This window comes from Centrocercus urophasianus, unplaced genomic scaffold (assembly GCF_019232065.1).
Source record: "Centrocercus urophasianus isolate 14NV4802_14NV808 unplaced genomic scaffold, USGS_Curo_1.0 seq_41, whole genome shotgun sequence".
NCBI classification, from domain to species: domain Eukaryota; kingdom Metazoa; phylum Chordata; class Aves; order Galliformes; family Phasianidae; genus Centrocercus; species Centrocercus urophasianus.
This window is the reverse complement of record NW_024884989.1, coordinates 3,365,935-3,390,976: the sequence shown is the minus strand read 5'-3', so window position 1 is coordinate 3,390,976 and position 25,042 is coordinate 3,365,935. Positions and strand designations below refer to the sequence as shown.

General features: G+C 41.7%; 1 protein-coding gene across 1 annotated transcript in view; it reads right to left on the bottom strand.

Moving 5' to 3' along the window:
* Positions 1–7,675: 7,675 nt before the first annotated feature.
* The window catches only part of OGFOD3 (2-oxoglutarate and iron dependent oxygenase domain containing 3), a 35,504-nt gene continuing 18,137 nt past the window's right edge, over positions 7,676–25,042 (bottom strand). The window contains exons 8-9 of the mRNA XM_042833208.1: positions 21,985–22,108; positions 7,676–9,657 (exon numbers count right to left, since the gene is read on the bottom strand). Of these exons, the coding sequence (XP_042689142.1) occupies positions 9,521–9,657; positions 21,985–22,108 (261 nt within the window). The 3' untranslated portion in view covers positions 7,676–9,520. The remainder of the gene's footprint in view (positions 9,658–21,984; positions 22,109–25,042) is intronic.

The window sequence follows — 25,042 nt, the reverse complement described above, 5'->3', positions numbered from 1 at the left end:
TTGAAAACCTTTGCTTACCAGCACTGCCGGTGGGAAGCAGGAACTCCGCTCTCTGCCTTCCACTGATGGCACCTGCTCATTTATTACCCAGAGAGGCTTTCTGGAGCAAGGACAAACTTCCAGGGCCTTTGGGCACGGCGGTGCACAAGACTGAAAAAAATAATAAATCCTTTACAGCTTATTGTCGTGATTTTACTTGCATGAAGAATGTCAGGTATCTGTATGAGAGCTCAGGCAGGCTTGTAACTGATTTCTTTTGAAGACTATTTGGAACAGTTTTGAGGAAAGGACATAAAGAAGAGATACCACTGGAATCAAGATGAATACAGCTTAATTTAGAATTATTAGTTAATAACAATGCTGCAGATATTCAGAAAGGAAGGAGAAGAAAAAGCAAAGCCTCGCAACCTTTGTTGACCATAGGCAGACTTATCTGCCCTTGGCACTTCCAAAACCTCTACAATTTATGGGCTCCTCCAATCCAAGCACAAAATGAAGTGTACTGAACCTCATCCTTCACAATATGCCCTGGAACAAAGTAAACTTATTCTAATGTGTACTCCCTAAAAAGAAAACAGACAGACCTTGTATCTCTGGAAACCTATCAGTCTTTCACAAAGGCACTCATGAACTGCTACTCTTCTTTTCCTTTTAGATTAAACGCTTCAAACACTAAAATAATTTTACCAGCTTTTTCAAAGCAGACTCTGCAAGGTGAATTCTGCAAAGCAGAAGAGCTGTCAAAGCAGGTTGATTTTAAAACCTGACAACCATGACAGCCTCCTCACAGCAGAGCACAGCCACGTCACTGCTGCAGTTACCCGTGGTTACAAAACTGTTGAATGAAATTGAATCCAAACCTGTTGAGGAATGTAACTCCCAAACAGGCAGAACAAGTGATCTGGAATGATAACAAGTCAAGCAATTAATGCATTTGTCCTGAGTCCTGGCTGCCGAGGGGACAGGGAATCTCCTGGTGTGATCTAGCTTTGTATGTTGCTTTTTAGAGAAGAGGGTCAGCCATAAAGCAGCTCTGTGGGAGCCCTATGATTTCAAGGAGAGGAGAGTTAGGGGGTGTTCTCTCTTTGTCCCCAGGGAAGTGGCAGAACACAAAGCAGCTACAGAGCTCTATCAGCAGAGGGTGGCTGTAGAAACACTGTTCTCAACTCTCAGTACTTCATGAATTGTCTCTAAAAACCTGTTTCGGTCTGTCCACATTTAGGGATTCCCATCTGCTGGAGCCTTTGGGCCAGCTGCCAGCTTCACTTTTCACCGTTATGCCTGCAGGTGTGACATCAGTCCCCACCAAGCATCGCTGGGATGTTCCAATCAGCGCTGCAGCGCTGCTACCTGCAGTCAGCATTTCGGCAGCAGGAGCTGAAACATCACTTCGGACAATGGGACACAACAAGCAAGCTTTGCTCTCAGGCCTCCCCTCCAGTCTCATCATCCTCACCCTTTTCTTTCAGCACCCTTTCATTCTCCCATTCCCTTTCAGGAACTCCTTTCTGCTGCCACCACCCCCCTGTGGCCTCCAGCCCTGCTAGATGTGTCCCCCCCACCCAGAAGCTGACTGCAGTGAGAACTCAGCAGCCAGAGCACAGCATGCAGCCCCAGGCCCTGACCCTCACCCTGGGGTGTTCTCCATCACCCACCCCACAAGGGGCTGAGGGCCACAAAGTATTTCTTGGCTTCCTACGTGGGAGTGCGTGCAGTCAGAATTCTCCGAAGCGTTACGTTTTACTGCCACTCCCCAATGTAAACTGGGTGAATTGATGGAGTCAAGCCCTGAGGATAAACACCAGCCCTGCTGTTTAGAGTAACTGTCGCCAGGAGGAGAGGCGGGCGGGCGGCTGAGCCTGGCTGCCAGGAGGTGCCTGCACCCAGTGGCACCCACAGACCTCAGCCCCGGGACAACAGGAGCAGTGGAGAGAGGGGGGAACCGGGGTACCAGAACAGCAGCATTGCTGGTATTTTACAGAAGGAGAGGACCAGCAACCTTCACCTGAGTCATTTGTACAAGTTTATAGCTGGGGATGGTTTAAGTCTTCAAACAAAGCCAGCCTCTGGATTTGGGCACTATGTGGCAATGCTACAAAATGCTGTTTGAAGGAGTTTTCTATTTCAGATTATTTTCAGTATTTTAGCTGTCTGGCAGTGGTAAAGCTCATGTGGCTAGGAACCATTCTTGGCTATTACGCCTAAACAGAACTTAGGTAATATTTATGGCCAGGTCAGTATTTTGAAGGAGACTCAAATTACTTAAGATCACTAAGTCCAGCATTCCTTCCACATCTGTGTTCTTCCCAATCATAGAACCACGAAGGTTGGAAAGACCACTAAGATCATCCAGTCCAACCATCAGCCACCCCACCATGCCCACGAGCCACATCCCTCAGTGCCACATCTCCATGGTTCTTGAGCACGCCCAGGGATGGTGGGCGCACACCTCCCAGGCCCAAGGCAGCTACTGTAGAGACAGATTTCACTTCACATTCTAGTACAATCACTTGCATTCTCAAGGAAAAAAGCTGTCTCAGATGCACACATGCTGTCCTCAGCCTTCAGGGCCTTGAACACAACTGGAAAACACCTGTTCTCCTAAATGATGGTTTCGTGCATCTGTAGATCTCTGCCTGCACACAGCAAGTAAGCCAGAGAGCTCAAATCTCATCCATTTGGAAAGATTTTGCAATATACTAGTTCTCCCCTTCCTTAAAATATCAGAGGGGAAAGGGACAGCTGTACATCCAGAGGATCAATTTCAGTCTAACATGAAATGGCAGCAGACCAAGCAAATAAATTTCTATTCCCACTTTTGTCCTCTCTGTGTGGATGTCCCAGGGAGCAGCCTGCTGTCCGTCCGTCCCGCATGTTCATCTCCAGCTGGAAGAAAACTCAGGTTCAATAACAGCTGCTGGGCAGGGGAGAGGCAGACAATGCCATTTACTTTTTCTATTAAGTGAATTGATCTGTTTACTCACTCACTCAATCTCATTTATTAATACCAAAGCTTTAAGGCTCAAAGCTCTTCTGTTTTTCCAGCTCCGTGAAATGATTTAATTAGAGATAGTTCTGCTGCTTATAACCTTTGCCACGTTTGTAGCATTAATGTACAAGCCCTTGTTTATAAATATACAGTCCCCGTTACCATTATGTTTCCCACTCCAGGGGAATCAGCGTGCAGCACAGCTGCTGTCAGCACCTTCACTTCTGCCATCCTCCCCATCACCAGAAGGCAGAAAAATTACTTCTGAGATGCTCAGATCTAAGCTATGTCCCTGCAGGATTCAGCTAGGGAAAGGTTTTGAATACTGCCCTTCTGTACATGCTTCATGGCCAAAGTATTTTGTTTAAGGAGAATGATCAGGAAGAGGACAAATTTTAACGGCCTGCCCGAAAGCCTAAATATAAACCTGAGCTGCAGTGTGAAAACGTGTTTAACTTCTGCTGGAAGCGATAGGCTTTGCAGTACGTTGGCCTCTATTTAACCCTCTATTTAACTTCTTCCTCTGCTTGGCTTGCTGTATTTATTTCTCACCTTAGTGAACAACAGGCAAAGTTTACGTTGATCCTGTTCCTCCCTGTGGAAAGGAATTCCTCCCTAATTATTTTTTATCTCCCTCCAAAACAGTGACAAAACGCATTTATGGTTTGCAACTGCAATTGCAAAACAGAAAAAATGCAAGATCATTTTCTCATTCATTTTCTGTCGAGAAGGACTGAATGGTGTAAGACTTGCCTGGTTTTGCAGCGCCTGTCAAAGTTTGGAATCATCTGCTGGAATGTGGCCTTCTCTTTGTATGTGGGTGTTCAGTGAGTCACATTTAAAGCCCTAGATGCAAAGAGGATTCCCAGAACACGTCTCCTCCTCTTCAGTAATGACATATACCAGAAATAAAAATGTTTGCCTGCTGGTGGGGATAGAAGAAACCACCATCCAGAGCCAAATGATGCAAAATAACTCCATGAGGACCCACCGCTTTTTATGTCCCTCCCAGATTTAATGCTCTGGCTGCCAAAGTAATGCATCAGGAGGTCAGTGACGAAGTGCAAATCTACCCAGAGACCTTATCCTGGCAGTGAAAAGCAGTCTCAAAGGAAAGCACTGGGATTTTTTCCTTCTCTGAGATGCTGTGATTTCAGGCACCACCAGTTCTGCAGCCCAACAGCTCAGAAATTCAACCAGTCCAGGTTGCCTGGAAAGCCTCAGAATTATCCAGCAGTAAAACTAGATGTTTTGAGGGGTTTGCTTTGCTTGGGTGCATGTGAAAGTTAGAGAAATGAAGGAGCTGGTGCTTCCTGGCTGCTTTTGTGATTTTGCAGTTAGCATCCAAGCATTTCTAGTGATCCTGCAGCCTGGTCTGCACACGTAGGAGCATCCCTGCCAGCAGGGATCCCCTAACAAGATCCATCCTGTAATACAAAACAGCCACTGATGATCAACAGCAAAAAAGAGTTTTTTTGGTGTCTATTTCAGAATCCAGTACTTTCTATCCACAGGTTTTCTTCAAAAAACTAGCACATTCAACAGCCTACAACATGGAGCCCTAGCTTGCCATTCTTTCAGCTGCATAAGATAATGGGAGATGGAAACAAACACCTCTCCAAAATAACAAGCATCCTTTTAAGCAGGGACAGAAGAAAAATAAGAGAGTATTAAGTTAAAGAATGAAAAAAAAGAAAACAAGTTGAACACTTGACAGTTTTACCACATTCAAAAATTCTTCTTCAGATTGAATACACAGGATGGGTTAAAAAGGATGCAGGAAAAAGACAGTTTGAGTATGACTGTGTGGAGGTCTGTCCACTGAAACATTGGGTTCCTGAAGCATTGCTATTTTAAATGTGCAAACACTATAGAGCTACAGTTAGCAATATTGGGCTTTTTCACAGGCTGGGATGCAGAGTGAGCATTCCTTGCTATAAGACATCCCTAATCTCTTTGAAATTAAACAGCCCTGCATGTGCATCACAGAGCTGATGAGACAGGAACTGCTGGCACCAAGCTCTAACAAGGCACTAGTGGCACTTCTCACTGGCGACAGGACGAGGAGAAATGGGCTTAAGTTGCACCAAGAGAGGTTTAGGTTGGATATCCGACACTGAAAGGGTTGTTAAGCACTGAAATAAGCTGCCCAGGCAGGTGGTTGAGTCACCATCCCTGAACTTGTTTAAAAATCATTTCGATGTGGTGCTCAGGGATGTGATTTAGTGGAGAGTTGTTAGTTAGGGTAGCATGGTTAGGTTGTGATTGGACTTGATGATCGTTAAGGTCTTTTCCAACCTGAGCAGTTCTATGATTCTGTAGTGTGTGTTTCCAGGTCACTGTTTGCAGTGATAGTGCGAGGTCAAGCACTTTGCACATCACTGAACATCAAGGCAAATGCCACTTGCAAGTGCCCCAAACAATTGTGATGGTCGAGGCAGTGAATAAATAATGGCATACACATACATTCCCTATTTAGCATTCACAGTAGGCAAAAGCTTAAGTTTGCTAGGGCAGAATTGAGATGAAATAAGAGATTTGAGAGGAGATGATGGAACAAAATAAAAGAAGGATGCACAGTGTGGAAATAGGAGTTGTTTTCCCTCCTGCAAAGCTTAGGTACAAGTCAGCCGTGCTTGTATGGAAGATAAACATGCCTACACAGACACTTCAGGGATAAATGGGCTGTTGCTGAAGGAGAGCTGACTTTATGTTTCAGCAAACAAGCTGTAAAACCAGCTTTCAGCCTTCTAAGCAGGTTTACAAAAGTGCAGATAAGGCAAACAGTGCTGTACTTCCTCATGCTCTTTCTACAAGGAGCAACAGCCACTCACCAGGGAATTACCAGCACTTTACGAGGGCTCTCTGCCGTGGATTTCCTTAAAGTTTGCCTTTTGAGTGAGGCTGGTGATCCACGTGTGCCAGAGCCATCTGTGGTTCATGAAGGAAATCGCTCTGCTATTCTTTGAATCTTCGGTTGGGGTTCCTCACAATAGACTTCACCAGGAGAGACAAGAGCTGAGATTTTCTTTCTTTGCTTAGGGGCAGAGGAGTGGGGTTGCATTCTCTCCTGCTTCTATTGGAAATGAAGAAAGAAACCCAGGGTTTCTTGACAGCATGGTCTTTCTGTAAACAGAGTATTCCAACCAGCTTTCCTGAACTTGAAATTTGTTCAAATGGAGCTTGTAACATTTCATGTGGACAACACACCTTCAGGATAAGTCTCAGTGCAAACGAGCCTTTCCAGCTTTTGTCATTTACAGGGTGTTAAAGAAGACACAGTGATTCCTCAACTGTTACACACCTGAACATTTTACACGTTAGAAATCCGAAGAGGTCCACTCCCAGTTGTACAGGATTAAAAGAAATAATGAGTATGCTATAGCACTGAAAGCTAGGTGTATTTCAGAGACCAAATCTGATCACATATCTGTTAGTTTCACAGGATATCCTGGTAATTTCCAACGCCTTAATAGAAAAATAATTTCCAAAGTATCATTGGATGAGCTCTCCAGAAGTGTTACCCAATGTCTTAGTCGAAGGCATCTCCTGATGCCTTTTCTATTTCACCCTGGCTTTTATTTCACACAAACAGGCTTTCTTTAAAAAAAATCTTTCTCTAAAAATGGTTAAATTGACATTCCTAAATACCTTCAATGATTATGCTTTAAGGGACAAGACTCAAATGTACATCAGAACTTCACGCCAGTTCCCACTGGCCACGTACCAACCCATCTTTACATTATTTGAACCACGAGGGCTCTCTACAGAAGTTTTCACATCACTGGGAAACATCAAGATTTTGGGTTTCCCGTGTGTTCAATTAAGAGCACTTGTCTGCAGCAGCTTGGCATCAGATTTATGCTAGTTGACTAGAACAAATCCTGTCCTCAATCTGAATTCTGAGAAAAGGACCACTGTGTTTCCCAGCAGCGACAGGCAGGCTGAACCTGAAAGGACAGACGGATGCATCAACAGCAATTACAGTATTTCAGATTCAGAATGATCTGTCAAGAAATGGGGAGAGATAACCCTTAATAAAAAGTTATTAGGGGGCTAAAATTAAGTCAAGCTTATTTCTAACGATTGCTGAATTCTGCAGATTCCAACGTGCCTCAGGAACATCAGCCTTTCTGCTGTTATTTCCCTGCTGGAGGATACAATCAGAATCTTTTAGACTGTGCTCTATTCCCTCATTTGCCACTTAATTTCTTCATAGATCTGGATATATTGCTTTTAGTAGTCCAGATACTGAAGCTTCAAATACAAAATCCTGATTAGAACACACAACATATTGAATTATCGTGCTTCTCTCAAAACATAAATTCTATTACCAGGTACAGCGCACACATTTCTCACAAACTGCATTTGACAGGTTTGGTCATCACATTGAACACGTTACTGAAGCTTAAAAACCCCAGAAGACACAAATACCAATTGGATTCTGTTTCTGAACGTCAGTCAGTTCGCATTACGGGAGAAGCACACCATGTTTGGAAGATATTACAACGTACAGGACCTTCAGAAGATTAAAACCTGAGAGGAGATGAGCTGAGATTTCCCCCATGGCCTGACATGTTCTTGTTAAGCAGTGTTTTATAGAGGGCAGCTCTGAATGCACCACTGCCATTTAGTGCAACTCAAAGCCTGGATGACAGAAAAGTAATAAGCTCATGGAAAAAATGGTAGAGCCCTCAGTTTTTATTCCTCAACCTTGAGAATCAAATCCAAATCCACAGAGGTCCATTGATATTTAGATTTCTCTGACAGCAGTGGTAAAAACCGCGTTTAAATCACAAGGTGGTGTTAGAAATCAAGTTTTAAGCCAGCAGAACTGTTGCTGATGATCTCGGTCTGCCTTCACATAAACATACAACTTCAGTGGGATGAATTTGCTTTGAATTAACAGCACTGGAGACAAGTAATTAGATACAGAATCCAAATAACAGCATTATTTTCCTATCATCCAGCCACTGAAACAACTCCTTGGAGACTAGAAAGCCCTTCTCAGGTCTCAGTTTACTTCAGAATTTGAGGAAAAAAAGACTTTCTTCCTACTGTTTACTTAACGTGGTGGCCCAGAAAAACCTTTCCCAAGTCACTGCTTTGTTTCTTCATTTGTGCTGCAGCGCAGTCACCCCTTTCTGTGATTCTGTGATTCTGATTCTTTCTCTCCGCAGAGGGCAATTCATTATTCTAATAACATCACAGACTAATGATCCTAGCTGATTAGAAAGTCATCCTAATTCAAAATAGAGAAATCCAAAAAAAGCTATTGATAAACTTCCTGGAACGGATAAAGCATTGTTCTTAGACAAAGTAAACACAGCAGCTCACTACACCCGATGTGTAAGCAGTGTCAACAATAACAGAAGTCAAGAGCTCTCTTCAAATGGGTCTTAAGATTAAATTCAGGCCCAATAAATAGATGTTTCAAATTGTTGTACAAATGAGCTCCAGCTCAAGAGCATTTTGGTTTAAGATGTAAGTGGACACCAACTTCCCTCAGAGCCCACATACCATGCACAGCTGCTCAGCACGGTTTCATTACCCAGCTGTCCAAGCAGCAAGTCAGGGTTTTCAGATCAAGTCTATAGAGACAAGCACATGCAAAACCACCACAAAGCCAACTTCCTTCTCACCTGTGCTGTTCTCAAATCTTACAGTCATAGCTGGGAATTTGGACAGCTGAACACTCGGCTGAATACAGAGTGCCTGACTACCTCCACCCAGCTCTCCTTTCAACACTTGATGTACGCAGTTCAATGGTCACACGCCCATAAAGCCAGCATGTGCTTTCTGACCAGAAGATTAATTGTTTTCATTAAGGTGACACTGACATAGTGAGGTGCACTGGGAATGCTGCATGCTGGTCAGAGGAATCCACTGTGGTGCCGTTCCCTAGTGCATCACTGCATTTGTGATTCAAAAGCAATGTGCTTTCTAAACTAAAAGGCCGTATTTCTGACGTCACATTAACTGGTCCTTGTTTGCAGCAGAAAATGTCTGTAGAAATTTAATTTTAAAAGAAAGTTCAAGTAAAGCCCAGTAGTCAAACCACAGGTGTACTGCCTGTGCTAAGGACAATACATTCCTATCAAGAGGAGATATTTCTGAAAGGATAGCACTCATCTTGATGAATTAACTTTGGTCAGACTTCCCAAATCCCATCAGTAATAGAAGCAGCTGCAGGATTTAACAGCAGCATGGGGTGTCATATCAAGATACAGTCCAAAAGGTAGTTCATAACATTTACACTGAAGAATCAAAATAAATAAGTAGAAAAATAAAGAGCCAATCATAGGATTACATATAAAGGCAAATCTTTTACAGAATATACCAAATCTAAGATGGTCTTTAAGGCACTGTTTGCAGCACGTACTGAAAAGGACATGTGGAAATAAAACGTGTTACAATATCATAATACATCTGGGAAATTCTAATTGAATGAGAGTCTGTAAGAGTTCTCTCCATTTCTCTCGCAGGGCTTCTCTTGTTCCATCTGACCATTATGTTCCACCCCTGGAGGAATTACATCAAGACTGGATCCCCAATGCTGTGTTCTGGGTTGCACGTGAAGGAGATGGTGATGGCGTAGCGAGTGCCCCAGTGAACCTTTTCCACCCGATGCAGATTCTCTGATCCAGAGGTGAAAAAGGAAACCCGGCCTGTAAAGACAAAGTATTTAATCAGCGACATAGAGTTTGCCACTCAGCAATCAGCTCTACACAGTTCTGCTGTTGTTGTCTCAGTCCAGCTGCTCCTAGCTACCTGAGAGCCCTTCGCTCATCACACAAACTGCTGTGAGCTTGTGCTGCACTCTGACAGCTTTATGGACTGTTTAACTTTATGTTAATCCTTCGTGCTGCAAAGCTGGAGACGTAATTCCACCACATCTCATAGTTTATAGGAGGCAGGAGGAAGCCAAGAAAATACGAATCCAGGTTTTAGTTGCCTCAGTTAAGAAGAAAAAAAAGAAAAAAAGCATCTCTGGTGACAATCAGTGAAGCGCCTGGGTTTCTTCCTGCTTCCCTTCTAATCTGGGCTCTAATTTTAGACCAAAGAAGGAGGAAGTGCTACGGAGGTGGTAAAAAGTCTTCAGTGAACAAATGCTCAGCAGGTTCACAAGTAGCTGTGGCAGCTTATTAGCACTGTGCCAAGTATTTGCTATAGCTTTTTGTACACAGCCAGCTCACTCACTCTTGAGCCAGGACAGAAAGTTATGTATTACTCTCATATACAAATTAATTTTCCTTAGCAGGAGTCACTGCATCTATACATAGATTTGGAAGTTGTTCTATAGGTGCAAATGCTTACCCCTGTGCTTCATCCTGTCTAAGCTCTGACCATCACACTGCCCTGCCATGGGGCTCTCCAGGCCTTAGGTTGCTTCACGGTGGAACCCAGTGGCTTTGATAACTCCAGCAAGCACCTCACTGAACACCACATCAGAATGGTCACTCTGCACTTCCATGCTATTTAAGTATTTTGAGAACATAACAGTTTGATGTTGAACACATAACAGAACTGAAGCAGCTCTAGGAGTGCTCAAATTTCCATAAAGGACAGGAATACCAACACACATCACTGTTTTACCCCAATAGCATATGTTTTTCCTTCTCATCTATTTTTTCCACTGTTCAGATTAGACTAAACTTTGTTAAAGCTTACCTAGAACTCACACTGACAGTCTGACTCTGCCTGGGATCATTCACCACTAGGCCAATCAGAAAACTTCAAAGGCTAATTAAAGTCTGCACAATTACAAGACAAGCTATTCCAACTCTGGTACACTGCAGAAAATGGCCATCAGCTACATAGCTGATGTTCTTTGCTAACTAAAGATGCAGAAGTTACTTTGCTCGCCTGCTCTTCAGCAGCACACATGGGAAGTTTGAACAAAACCAGACTGGCCTCATGGAGCTTGAGCTGCCTGTGTCCCTGCACATGCAGCTGCAGAGTGTATTTATTCTCTCATAGGAAGCAGTCTCAGCTGCCAAGCAGAGCTATGAACTCATATATCATACTCTTCTCTGCCTCTGGCTGTAGATCAATAATGTGTAAAGCTATAAATAAATGTAAAAAATAAATCCATTTGTACACATAGCTCATACACACCTTGGTGTCCTGCTCTTACAGAAGGAAGACTGTAAACAAAAGCAACGCTCTCCTATCCTGCAAGTGTTACAATGAACAGAATGACTCTTGAGGTTTTAATACAAAGTCCATTTAACTTGAAAACAGGGGGTGTTTTTTTTTTGCTTTCTTAAATCTTATTTGAATACCATTCAACTACATCAAGATTAGTCCCTCGCCTGCTCACCCAAAGCTTTGCCTTACACAGACTCTCAAGCTTTTTTCATTGATCTCTTATTAGAAACAGTAGTAATTCAGAATTAGACAAGTTTCAGTGTATTGTTTAAACCAGTTTAAATGGATTCTTTAGCTACAAAGAACGTGTTTTAGTTTTCTTCTTTAATAAATATATGTCTTCAGATATACAGTACTTTATGGTTCCTTGTGCACCTGGTCTCATCTCTGCCTGTTAGGGTCTTCCATGTCACCAAATATGTTTACTGGCTGTTTCTGAAGATACTTTTTCCTCAGTTGGAAAGAATTGATTTTAAAACCATTTCCATTACGAAATTTCAGTATGAATGCACAGCCTCTCCACTTTCTCCACAGTACAACTCACCCCGTTCTTCATAGTATAACTGTTCGAAGGGGGGGGACAAAAGAACATCAATTCTCATCACATCTAATAACACTTTTAAGGGATATACAGTAACATCATTATCCAGGACACCTGGGGAGAGACACAAGATAAAATCATCCTCTTCCTTAATGGTGCACCTTTAGTGATGGGCCTTTCAAGCACACTGAGACTTCATGATCTTGCTTCAATACACAGCATCTGAAGAACACATAAATCACTACAAGAAAGCAAGTGGGTGAGAACTAAGTTGCCTTAAAAAGTGTGCCCTAGTCACAGGTTGTCCTTGTTCTCGTAATTTTTGATCAATTCTGAGTTCAGGATTTTAAATCCCAAATTTTATATGAAAAAGTATTACATGATGATGAGTCACGCAGCAGTGCTAGGATTTCTGTCACTGGCAGAGGAAGACATCCCCAAGGCAGTTCCACTAAGCTCTTCACACCATCAAAAAGCAACAGAGTGAATGCTGAGCTTTATAAGAAATCACCACTGTGTTACAGATGTTAAAGAATGGCTATGCAACTATGCATTGCAATCCAAAAAAGTGCACATACACTCCATTTCCTGATGAAACAAGTGACAAAAACTCAGCACAAACTACACAGAACTCAAATCCTTCTTCCTTTTTTCTTTCCTTATCTGAGCTAAGAAAGATTTCAGATTTTTTTTATTTCCATCTCTCCTCCTCCCACTTACCCAAGAAGGTTTCTTTCCAACATGCTTTTCTGCTCCAGTAATAGAATCTTGACTACTACTTCCCGACACATAAAGTTTGGTTTGATTTATGAATGCTTGCTGTTAAACTGTAAGCTTTTCTGAGATCACAAGCTACTACTCAACACAGCTTTATAGCATGGCGTTTTGTAACCAACAAAAAGAAATGAAGTTATCCCTGGCTCTTAAGTGATGAGCTTCTGGGACGTGGAAAAAAAAATACAGGAGAGAGATTACCTCTTCTCTTGAGGTCAGTGCTTCTAAGCTTTCAGAGACACCAGGTCCTGAAAGATGAAGACTGGAAGTGTCTCTGGATTAGAAGCAACGCCAAGAGGGTAACAAATTTGTGTTGTCTTTTTTTAGTTTGTTTGTTTTTGCCTCTGAGATAAATCAAGTCTGAAAAGTATTTTATCCTGAACATAAACATTTGACTCACATTTTCCCCCAATCACTGCAAGATGCCAAAAACTCCATTGCCTGTTTGGTTTCACACTTTAACCAGTACCTCAGCCTCAGGGAAGAGTTCAGATCCACAAGAGCAAAGGAAGCGCTGTGGGCTGCCCTCCCACATCTACTCTCCATCTCTTTCTCACCTCCACTTGCCATTGCAGAGGAACTGAATCAGACAAGACATACCACAGCAATTAGGGCAGCACATCTGAGAATTCAATGCTTTTAACACTTAGGCATCCAGCTCCTGTATTAGGTAAAAATACTGACAATTTTGGAGACCTTTCCATTGGTGGCCTTGCTCTCTTTTCTGGACACAAACACAACTCTACAGCTGCTCTCAAATGGCTTCAAGATTCCATAACACTGCACAACAGTTACAGAGTGAGGTCCATGGAAGTCCGTGGAAGTCCATGGAAGAGCAGAACTTCCTTACTGCAACATGGGAGTGAGTTTCCTCATTGCTCAAGGATGCTCTGCACAAACGCACTTGTTTTCATCTTTCTTTGTATACTAGCAAAAATCCAAAGAAAAAAAGATTTATGGTAACCTGAATACCTACAGGAGACTGTTTCTAAATAACTAGCTTGCCCACAGCCTGCATCTCTACAGGAACAGAAGGAATCAATCAGTCCTTGCCTTTGATCTAAGAATGCTTGTATCTACAACTGTTCTTTCATCCCTTCCATTTCTCCTAGAAATGTTCTCATGATGGAGTTTGTTACAACAGAAGATTAGCTGATGAGCTTCCATTCCCTGCAGACTGGATAAGGTGTTACTGTGGTGCAGCCACTTCCCCTGCCTACTCAGACACTTCTCCAGCTCTGCTTCTGCACTGGTTTCATCCACAGCTGCTTTTTTGGTTCCTTTTTGATGTTATCCTCACATAGAAGCTTTTACAAAAGTAACCAAAAGGAGAGTTGTACTGGAGTTTAAAAAAAACTCACACTAACTCATTTAAATATGTCAGCTTCTCACACCAGTCCAAGCCAAGGAATTGCTAACAAGCTCAGCATGACAACATCCATCAAAACTGAGCCCTGGTCTTCCTTGTCACTGACACAAGTCAAGTTCTCAAACGCCGTCAGGCCGAGAAAAGCTTATGATGTGGAGAAAATGGAAAGGGAGGAAGGCTGTAACTACATTAGAGGCAGATTCTTGCTTTCCTGAGTTTTTAGGTTTTTGTTTTGTTGTGTTTTTTTGTTGTTGTTGTTTTGTTTTTTGAGAAGCAATTTTTGCACTGATCCACAGGAACCATTAGTTATAAAGACATAAGCACCAGCCACAAGATCTGCTGCTATGAGTTGCCTATGACCCCAATTTTGATCAAGTAACACTATTCACAAAAAATACTTAAGCAGAAGCAAAATCAAGGCATATTTCACAGCACAGCAGGGACGGCCCATTTAGTTTGCCATTCAGCAACATCTCACAGTATTCCCATGAGGTTTGTTCTCTGGAGATGTTATCCCTGCTGAATCTCAACATTCAGTTACACTTTTGTAAGCAAACTGCCTACAGTTCTCTACCTAGGCTCAGTCCTGGGAGGCAATATAGATTGGAAGAATATACACATACAAAAAAATATTTCATTAACAACTATGCCCCTGACATGCAGGGCAACTTCAACCAAAACCATTTAATTTCTCATTTGTTTGCACGTCTCTAAAATGAAGGTGACGTATTCTAACTGGGTTATTGTACAAATTAATTAGTAAACACCAGTACAGCACTTTGCAGTTAACACATTGCTGCTTAACAGGTATGATAAAGAGTATCTTCTGTTGCCTGTATCTATTCTGGCAAGAGAACAAATAGAAAGGTATGTAAAACTTACATTGTAGAGAATAAATAAAAGGACTTAGCAACTACAGAAGTGTTATGATATCACAATGCACAGAAGAAAAAAACCTCACATACTACAACATTATTACACTTCTCATCATAGATTTACTGCATGTAGAATTATAGATTCACTACTGAATTTCAGTTGGGAGAACCTTGGGAGGACATCTTAGCCATCATTTTGGAAAGGAGATGGATAACTTCTAAATTACATCCAAGTCACATCAGGTTGCTCAGGGTCCTATCATTAGCACACAAGTACAGCATTAAAAGTAAATATTAGTAGATCAGGACACATTTAGATAGGAAACTTCCCAAGCATGTGTTTCAGATACACACGATTTGCATCTCCGGTGATCAATTCTCTACCAGGAAGCCGTGACTAGAAGATCTCCAGAAATCCCTCTGACTTCAGTTACTCTGATTTTACACGGAATAGGCCATTCATTAATATCAACATCGGCCATCCCTTTCTGCAGCTCCCTTTTTGCAACAAGCCCATGTTGCTGCTGGGTTCCAATCCCTTCATGCTCCCACCTTTCACATGACTCCACAGCTTTTGCTTTCTTGGCAGCATCCTTTTGGCCCTTCTAGTTTAACTCATTGCTAAACTTCCCTGTAAACTCCTTGGCTCACACAAACATCAAGCAAAAACTGCAAATCACATGTTACGATTGTCTAGACCAACACTCAACCATGCAAGTGAGTAAAGGAGAGCTTAACTGACCCCTCACCATCCTCCTTTCACCAGCACGAACCAGGGCTGGACACCAGGGAAGGATGGGGGGGGGGGATGGGGAGGGATGCAAGAGATTTCACCTTCAGGCACCATCCTGAGCAGCTGGCAGTCACTGGAGGGACTGAGCTGCTGCTGGAAAGGAAACAAAGCAACTCCTCTGCCAGATTAAAGGGAAGCAGTTAGAGTTTATCTGGCACTATGGATCTACTCAGCCTCTTTCATCTCATGTATGACAGCTCTGTCTGCTTAGCATTTACCAGCTCTAAATGTTACTCACAGACAAAAGAAAACAGCGTTTTGTCTGCTGAATGACACTAAGTCAGAAGCACTGCCTGGGAAACTGCACAGTCATGTCCTTGGGATTAATTGCTAATTCATTCTGGTGTGAAGTCTTACCCCTCCCCAAACACTGTATTGCTAGGCAAAAAAACCTTACATTTTCTGTAATGGCACAATAAGAATTACTGGCATTTGGCAGCGCTGTCTCTCATGCATTAAAGGCGGAAGCCCTTCTGAAGGCAGTGCCTTCACTACCAGAAAGAGGAACTGATGGGTGTGCATCGTACCTACCTGCACACAATTACACTGCTGATGTGGATTTCACCCCAGACATAAATCAAGTTTATATTGGTTGTTCTTCAGGTGAGACTTTAGTCTGGATGTTCTGCCAACGTTTATGGGAGAAAAGAAGGCACGAGCTTCTCTCAACGATTCCTGTACCTACACAGGTGAAAAGCGTGCCAAGTAAAGGCAATTAGGGCCCAAAAATAAATCAAAATGGATACCTAATGAAATCTGGTTGCAAGCTTTTCCCAGATATTTTTAGTAGATAGAGAAATTACTTCCTGTTATGAGTAAAATTAATGATTAACGTGGCCAACCCTCATAGCTCACCTGTAATTTGCTTAAGTATTATTAATACTTTCTAAAGTAATTGTTTCTACTTTAAATAGAAAATCAGCTGGACTGAAAGCCTACAAATTACAGTATTTAAAGAAAGCAAATGAACAAGCGAATTATTTCCTACTAAAAAAAAAAAAAAATACATGTGCATTTTTAGATTTCAACAGAATCCCTGCCTGCTTCACTGCCACCAGCACAGTTGGTTGCTCAAAATAACAGGACTTTCTGCTCCGTACATTATGTCGAAGTGTGGCAATCTACTATTTAGAAATAAAAAGTGCAGAACTGCGCTTTTTCCCCTCATCTCTCCTGCAGAGTGCCACCCACACCTCCCAGCCCTGACCCTCCCTACCTGAGAGAAAAGGACAGGGCTGTCACCTCTGCTGTCTCCCACGTTTTCCCTTTGCTATTCAGCCTCAGCCAACCCACGCTCCACAAGTGCTCTGTTCTCCCATTTTGGAGCACTCTGCAAAGCTGCAAAAGAAACTTAACTCCCATGAAAAGTTCTCACCAAGCAAAGCCCTCTAAGAAAATAACGTGCTGCAGTTTCAACCATGTGAAATACCTCTGGATTGCCTATTTTCCTTTTCTTGCCTTTGCTAAATACACCATGTTAAGCACAGCTGGGGTCAAATCACACAGATGCCAAAGTTCCAGACTCTGGACTCCTGGTGGAGGTGCACTTCGTACTTAGATTTACCATATCACTGAAGCATAAATGCAAGGGTAACTTCTGCTCATATCAAGAAATGCCCTTAAAAAAAAAAAAAAAAAAAAAAAAAAAAAAAAAAAAAAAAAAAAAAAGGAGCTCATGACAGTACCTACAGTGTGCAACAAGAATTCAGAAAGCTTAGGAACCAACTGAAACATCGCTACTGATACAGCACTAACCCTTGGCTTAGCTGTGGTGTTTTGTGTTTTGTTATACTTCATCTGTAACTTTACCCAAATTTCATAAGATAACTGTTTGACTTTCCTCCGCTCCCTCTTTGTGCCTTCAGCTTCACTGCATATTTGTCCAGCAGTATCAAATCAAGTTCTATCAATGCAGTGAGGAATGAAAAGCAATGAGACACACTCAGTGTGCTTATTTATAAGAAACTAATTTATACCAGTCACTGCTCCCTATTGATAATGCTCTGCAAAGCACTCACACAAGATATGTTTGGCCCTCCCTCATCTCACTAGCACTCCTCAGCCCTTGCAATGCTCCAGCTACTTTAAAATGGCCATTACAGGCCTTAATACTACAATGTCTTCTTGAGTGAACGTGCTATGTGCAAAGCAGCACGTGAAGTGCAAGGCCTGAGCTGTACTTCCCAGGTACTGCTGATTTATGGGCCCAATTAAAAGATAACACTAAAAAAAAAAACAAACCATCAGAAACCTATCTTCAAGCAGGACTGGAATACAAAAAACAGAGCCTGGAAGTTAACCTTCCTTAGAAAACAGAACAGAAAGCAAAAGTAGATCTTTCCAGGCTCCACATACAAATGAGGACATGACCTAGAATGGTCCAGCCATCAGCCCATGCCTGTGACAAAACAATCTTAGCAGACTTCCCAACCGTAATGATTCTATGATGAGCTATGGAGTGACTGCGGTTACCTGTTACAATATACTTCTTTCACAATCACCACAGATCCTCATTTCTCTACCATCTCTCTGTAATCACCTTACCAGTCCCAAGTGCAATTCATGACAGGTAGAGAAAAATCACTAAGAACTGCTACCTCTCCTTCAACCCGCAAGCTTTGCAAAGCTGATTATCCCTGCAGCCATTACTGCCTGCTCTGCTTCCCTCCCTGCAGGGCTGACAGCTCCTTGTGTGGTATTTTTGTTTCGGTTTTAAATCATCTCTCAGCTTTCTGATCTATCATCAAGATGTGACCCAGTTTTGCTGATTGAAAGGAAGCTAAAGCTAGGAATGCCAGAAGATTATCCTCATCTAAATTAAATCAGCATCACCCAGATTAAATGGGGAGAAAGAACATGTACAACCAGTGATAAATCAGACACGCCATGACGCAAACAGAAATATTAAATATAAGCTTTAAATACGGACTCCACACCTTATGTTAATGCTTTAATGCTGTTGTGGGACCTCTGGATCTGGAAGTATTGTTTTTTCTCAAGAAAAACTGTGCTCTGTTGTTATGCTGCATTCCCACAGCCTTTAACAGTGAATTGCTCCAAGGTGGGTTTTTGGTTTTGTTTTTTTTTTGAAGAGCACAGTAAAAAAAAGAGGTGATAAATTTGTACCACTTAACTTGAAGTACTGCAATTACTCTTGTGATTATGGGATCTGACAATCATCTCATATCTAACCACTCCAATAAAGCTACGCTTACCTCAGCAAATTCACACACAGACACACTGAAGCCCATTCCTACACTGTGAGAACACCAGGGATGCACTCTAGGATGTTTATTTCTCTTCACCTGAGCAGAACAATTGAACAACCAGGCTTCGAGTGCATTTTTCCACTCTAACAATAACCCAATGTCACAAGTTCCCAAACAGGTCATACCTTCATCTCCAATATTTCTGGACTTCCAGAAACACACACTTCTCTCTCACAACTTTGAAAGTACACTGAGCTTGATATTCACAAATGAAACACGAAAGTCACATTTCACACTGTCCAATGGACATAATTCCTTTTGTCTCTTCAGTTCTTCTCGTCCATAAACTCACAAACAAAAAAGTGATTGTGAGCTTTCCAGCTGCTCTTTTATAACAAAAAAATTATTAAAAAAGCCATTGCATCAGTTTTGGAAATACAACATGCAGGGCTGTTTAAAAGAAAAAGATACAACTTCAGAACTGTTTCTTTATCCAAAAAAAAAAAACAGAAAACCAACACCACCCTCCTTTCAGAACAGAGTTTTACTTGGAGCAGATAATTCTCTTCATCTCTATACAGCAAGTTTATTGCAGCAGATAGAGGTCCCAGCTGCAGTCAGAAGACACACAGGAACACACACGTTTCCTTGTGCCTTACAGGCTGCAAAGATGTGTCCATAACGCCACCTTTGCTGACTGATTAGCCAAAGTCTGTATATGCGAGTTAGCAGTGGTGACTTGCCCATGTCCATCCAAAGGAACAAAGAAGTCCTCAAGAGCCTCCTGACTAATAAATTGCAATACTCTCCTAAAGCAAGATGATTTAGTCATCATTAAACAAACCAATATTACAGAACACGGTGCACATGACAGCCTTAAGATCAGCCTAGCACATTCAAATATCTGCAAGCATGACTTGTGGACTTCTCACGCAAGCCACAAACATGATAAATATTTTCCAACTAGGTTCCACAAGGAGGGAATCCGATAACACAGGGGGTTTTTAATTGTATTTTTTTGTATTTCTGATGACTGCTTTCCTGCTCTGTGGCATCCATATAATGCCCTTCTGTTCTTCACTGCAGAATCTGGCACTTTAATAATTACCACTTGCAGAAAAAGGAATGTGCTCATTTTAGCACAGAACACCAGATGCCCAAAATGGAGACCAACTTTGAAACAAGAAAGAACAAATATTAGAATGTAAACGGTATTACTGTTATAGAGAAAGTAAATTGGCCGCCGTGTATTAGTGATCACAACAGCCATCTCTAAAGAAGCCCCAGTCATCCTTAGCAAGAAGCATAAAAGATTATCAACACGTGGTTTAAAAAGCTGCAGCAACAAGAAAAGGAAGGGATCAAAAACAAAAGAAAAAAGACAGAAAAAAAGAGAAAGAAAAAGGGGGAAACAAACAAAACATGGAGAAAGAACATTCTGAACATGAAAAATAGATCAACTTGTACCAGCAACAGAAAACACCCTGGGGCCACTTTCTAGTTCTCATTCTTTCACAAGCTGCATTTTTTAATCAACAAGAGGAAAATGAAGCAAAATTGCCATCATGTTGTGCTTTATCTCTAAACCTTTTCTCTGTCTCTCACAAGGCTTCAGTAATTATTTAGATAGCACCACAGGCAGTGATACTGTCACGGGAGCCCTGGCAACTGTGCTTACACAAAGGAGGGTGAAAGAAAGGTGCAGCTGGCGCTGAACTGCATTTTCTGTGGTGCAGGTGTGGCAAATCTCAGCTCTCATACGACACTGGTCTCCCCAAGCTCAGCATTCTTTTATATTAGAAGGTGTGTTTAGCTAGCTGTATTTCACACATACCATTAATACAAAAAACCCACGGAAGGGAAGTTGCACAATCAGGTGCTGCTAAAAATCTCCACACCTCAGCCTCGCCTGCTCCCCCTTCCCATCCAAGAATGACAAAGAGCAAACACCTCACAGCAGAGCTGGAAAATGAGATGGATGGGGCTGAACGGATGCAATTTCACAGTTGCAGACTTTGACATTAAGCCAGGGAATGCTGCGTACAGCGGTTGGACTGACTGCCCAGTGCTGTGCGAGGAGATGGCAGTGCTGCCAGCTGTGTGGCATTCAGTTCTAAAACCAACACGCTCATCTTAGAATTGCACCTGGAAATGACCCAGCTTCATTTGCTTCTGTTCAAAATACCAATGGCAGCATTTTGCAAAGGATAATACTTTCAGGTCAGCATTCATTTTCACCCAGAGAAGCCAAAATAATCAAACAGAACTATTGATACCAAACACAGAGATAATCAGAGAATTTATCTAAACCAGCATTACAGCTGTGGAGTGGATCATTATGACCCATAGGACACAGACAAAAATAAATTTAAAACAAACAAATCCCACCACACACCCTCATCCACTTATAGGCAGCCATGGTAAGATCTCCTTGGAGTAACACCTGTCAGAAAACAACTGATGCTGTCTTAAATGACAAAGTTTTTTTCTTTTTTCTTATTAAAGAAGACCGAACACAGTAGGAATATAAAGCTGTCCTTAATATTTTTTTCTGCAATGGCCTTGCCTTACAAAGCATTGAGAAACACTGCCATAAGCTCCCTGCTTGCCTGCCAGACGAGTTGAGACTGAATGCTTTCTTCCTGCACACATTGCCCAAAGTAATTCTAATTTCAAATAATCACCTACTGGAAGAATTTTAAGCCATCCTTAAGGAAAGACTTTTTTAGTATAACCGACATCCACCTGAATGCTCATTTTTTGCACATCTATTGAAAACATTAATGGACTTATGATCAGGTTACCATGGTTCATCATGGTACTGCACACCAGCAGGGCTGTGGTAATTCATCACCTTCACACCCAGACCATAGTAATTACAGAGCACTGAGCCCCACTTGGAACAGCAAAGGAATTTCAGGCCACAAGATGCAAAATGAATTGCTTTATTGTAGATTTGCTGTAGTGTAAGGGTGTTCACAGTGTTCTCTTCGCTCTTGATGTGCTGCAACCCATTAAGCTGCCATGGCTGGATTGCAGTTCTAAATACTACATCTTTCAAGGAAATCACTTTGTACAGATTTATTCCAGATATTTCAAACTATTTCTTCCTAACATTTTTAATCTTCCTTTATACCCAATCTCAAGACACACACACAAAAAAGCAGAAAACTGCATCATTCAATAATCACTGCTGACACAAAATGCAGAGTCCCTGTGTACTAGCCAGCTACCCAAGGGCACAGGTTGGCCTGCCTCAATGCAGGCAAGCCAAGACTCTTACCTGCTTGGGGCTCTATTGTCTTGTTGGATCCTGCATCCATAAACACAAACCGTCCACCGCCAAAATCTTCAGCATAGTCGGAGAGGTAGAGCAGTGACGTATAATCGAAGGAGCCATAAGTCACCTAGGAGTAAGTCAACATTATCAGTTATTTTTATACAAACACTATATACATATAACGAACTAGCATTTTACCTTTGTTATTTCTGTCCTCAGAGTTCTCATAACTAAAGAAACATCCCTGCTGATCTCTGTCATCTCAGATGTACAATCATAGAATCATTTAGGTTGGAAATATCACTAAGATCACCTGGTACAGCCATCAACCCATCCCCACCATGTTTACTGAACAGCCAGAAAAACATCGTGTCAGAAGTTACACTTGTTTATCTTATCAAATGTATAGAAAGGCTCAGATCTGTTTGAATTATTTCAAGAGAGAATTTGACCATAACACTGACAGTGATGCCCAAAAACAATCCTTACATAACTAACCCTACCTACTGGCTAATCAGCTAGAGGTGCCTGGAATCCTCACCTTTTACTCTCTTTCATCAGCTATCATTCAAGAGCTTCATGGTAACAGTCAGATATTGACTTTCCAAATACTTACACATTTGTTGTGTGGAAAGGAGTAAATGTTCCTCCAGGATTTGTTTTAAAACCTTCAAACACAGCTTTCAAAGTCCCTGCTTCCTCTCAGCCTACAGACCAAACAACCCATTTCTAAGTATAACAGAATGACTTTCATTCCTGTTAAAGTATTATTTATGTATTTTGATCACTATGCAGGCTGAAGGTGGGGAAGAGAAATGCTATATATTAGTAGCTTCTCTAATTCTAATTTTTAACGCATTACCACTGAGTTTAGCTGGCTTCCAAATGTATTTTCTTTTCTATCTATACCATCTGCAATTTAAAAGATACTTAAAAGTAAACTGCTGTATTCTCAAATGTCTTTACAGTGTATCACAGCTCAGTCAGGTTCTGAATTACACCATCAAACAGGGAAATGCACAGAGCAGCAGTACGGTATAAATATACATCATCAGCACACTGTTTTGTCTGATCTGGTGACTGCTAGAGGTAGGTGCTATTTCTAGGCTTAGAAATTCCCTAAACATTTTTTATTTTTTGAAGTTACACTCACTACTGCCAGTCATATTTTAGCTTAACATCAGCTGCACAAATTATTCCGTAAGGGCAACGACTACACAGAACACAGCAACAGATGGCATAGGAAGACATTTTCATTCTTACTCATTTTGTTATTTTGACCATAACGGCTTAAAGAAAAGTGCCAAATGCAGCAATAAGCAGTCCAAGTCACAAGAATGAAGAACATTTTGGTGACACCCTTGTCCCTGTTTTACCCAAACCTTGTTAGCAATATAAAGCAGTAAATGTGCCACTGCAGCACCTCTGAACAGCCATTCTACAGCCCTACTCCCACAACTAGATTTGCAAAAGCTATTTTAACCCTCATTGCTTCTGCTACAAAAACTCCAGCTAGTGTAAGGTTTGGCTTGTTTAACTTGGGAGAAAGGCTGAAAAGACTGTGATTGCAGCCTACATAGGGATGAGAGAAGGTGGAACTGGGAGAAGGGAGGGGAACAAGACTGATTAAGAGGGTCCATACAAACCAAAATAAGTGTGAACTGATCATGAAGAAGTTCAAGCTAAAAATTAGTGAAAATATGCAGTGAAATCCCAGAATAGCTTCTTCAATAGAAGAAATTCAAGGGAAAATAAAATAAGCCTGATTTTATGATAGAGATCGACAAGTCTGTGAAGGATGACAGAATCCTTGCCCATGGGACTGCAGAATTCATCTAGTTCCACATCTCTTAGAGAACATTATAAGACTATTGTGCTGTCAGGGTTGAGCATGCAACAGCAATTCCATTATAAATCAGATATTTGACTTTGGAAAGGTTCAGCTCCAAACAAATCCCATCCAAGATGAAGCTCCACATCTTCAGCCAATACTCTATTTGATTTACCTTGCTTGTAAAGTCAACAAGATTAAATGATTCATTCGGGTGATTTAAGGGTTTCCATTCCATGTAACTAAAAACCAAATTAATTTTAGAGGGAAAAAAAAAAATCTAAAGCCTCAACACACATAATAGAACTGTGCTGTTCCATTATGCACTTAAAATCTTTCAAACCAAGGATACTGAGATGGAGAATTGTAATTGCAGGATACTCAGCAGCTCAGAGAAAAAAGGTAAAATGTGCTCACATGCTCCAGTTTGCTTTCTCAGCTGCAAAAATCAAAACACCAGGCAGGCTGATCGCACTGAAAACACACTGTGGAACTACACAACTTGTCTGCCCCATTTAGCCTTCTCCGAAATATTTTCTGACCCACCTGTTGGAATACAATCTCCTGCATAGCTTTGAATTTAAATGCCATATAGCCATAGCAGCTACATCTATTTTGTTAACCTCTAACTACACAATATAGATGCACATTGTACAGATAGACACACCACATATATACACTTATATAGAGATGTATTTGTGAATCTAGTAGATTAAAATCACATGCAGACATGCATATTCAACATACAGTAATTTTTTCTGAAAGCTACGATCTGGTAAACGGAAGTCACAGCTTTTTAAACAAAAAGCATCCAGAAGCTGGTGTTAGCTTCTCTGCACCAGTGACTGCACAATCCCATTGCCTCACCTCTTTCAAACAGCACCTGCATTTGACATTATCATTCATAAAATGGCTTAGGTTGGAAGGGACATTAAAGCCCTCGCAATCCCAACCCCTACCATGGGCTGGCTGTCCCTCACCAGCTCAGGGTACCCAGGGCCAATCCAACCCAGCCTTGGGCACCTCCTGAGATAGGGCACCCACAGCTTCTCTCTCATTGTGTTTTCTAAACCTAAGTTGCTTCCACCAACATCACAAAAGAGTGCAGAAGCATGTGCTGGTGTGGTGAGCAACAACAGATGTGCTCCCTTTAGATTCTTTCATCACTTTCAAGGTAGGATGTTTCACTACTGTTTTCTTTTTGTTTTTTTTTTTTTTTGTTTTTTAATC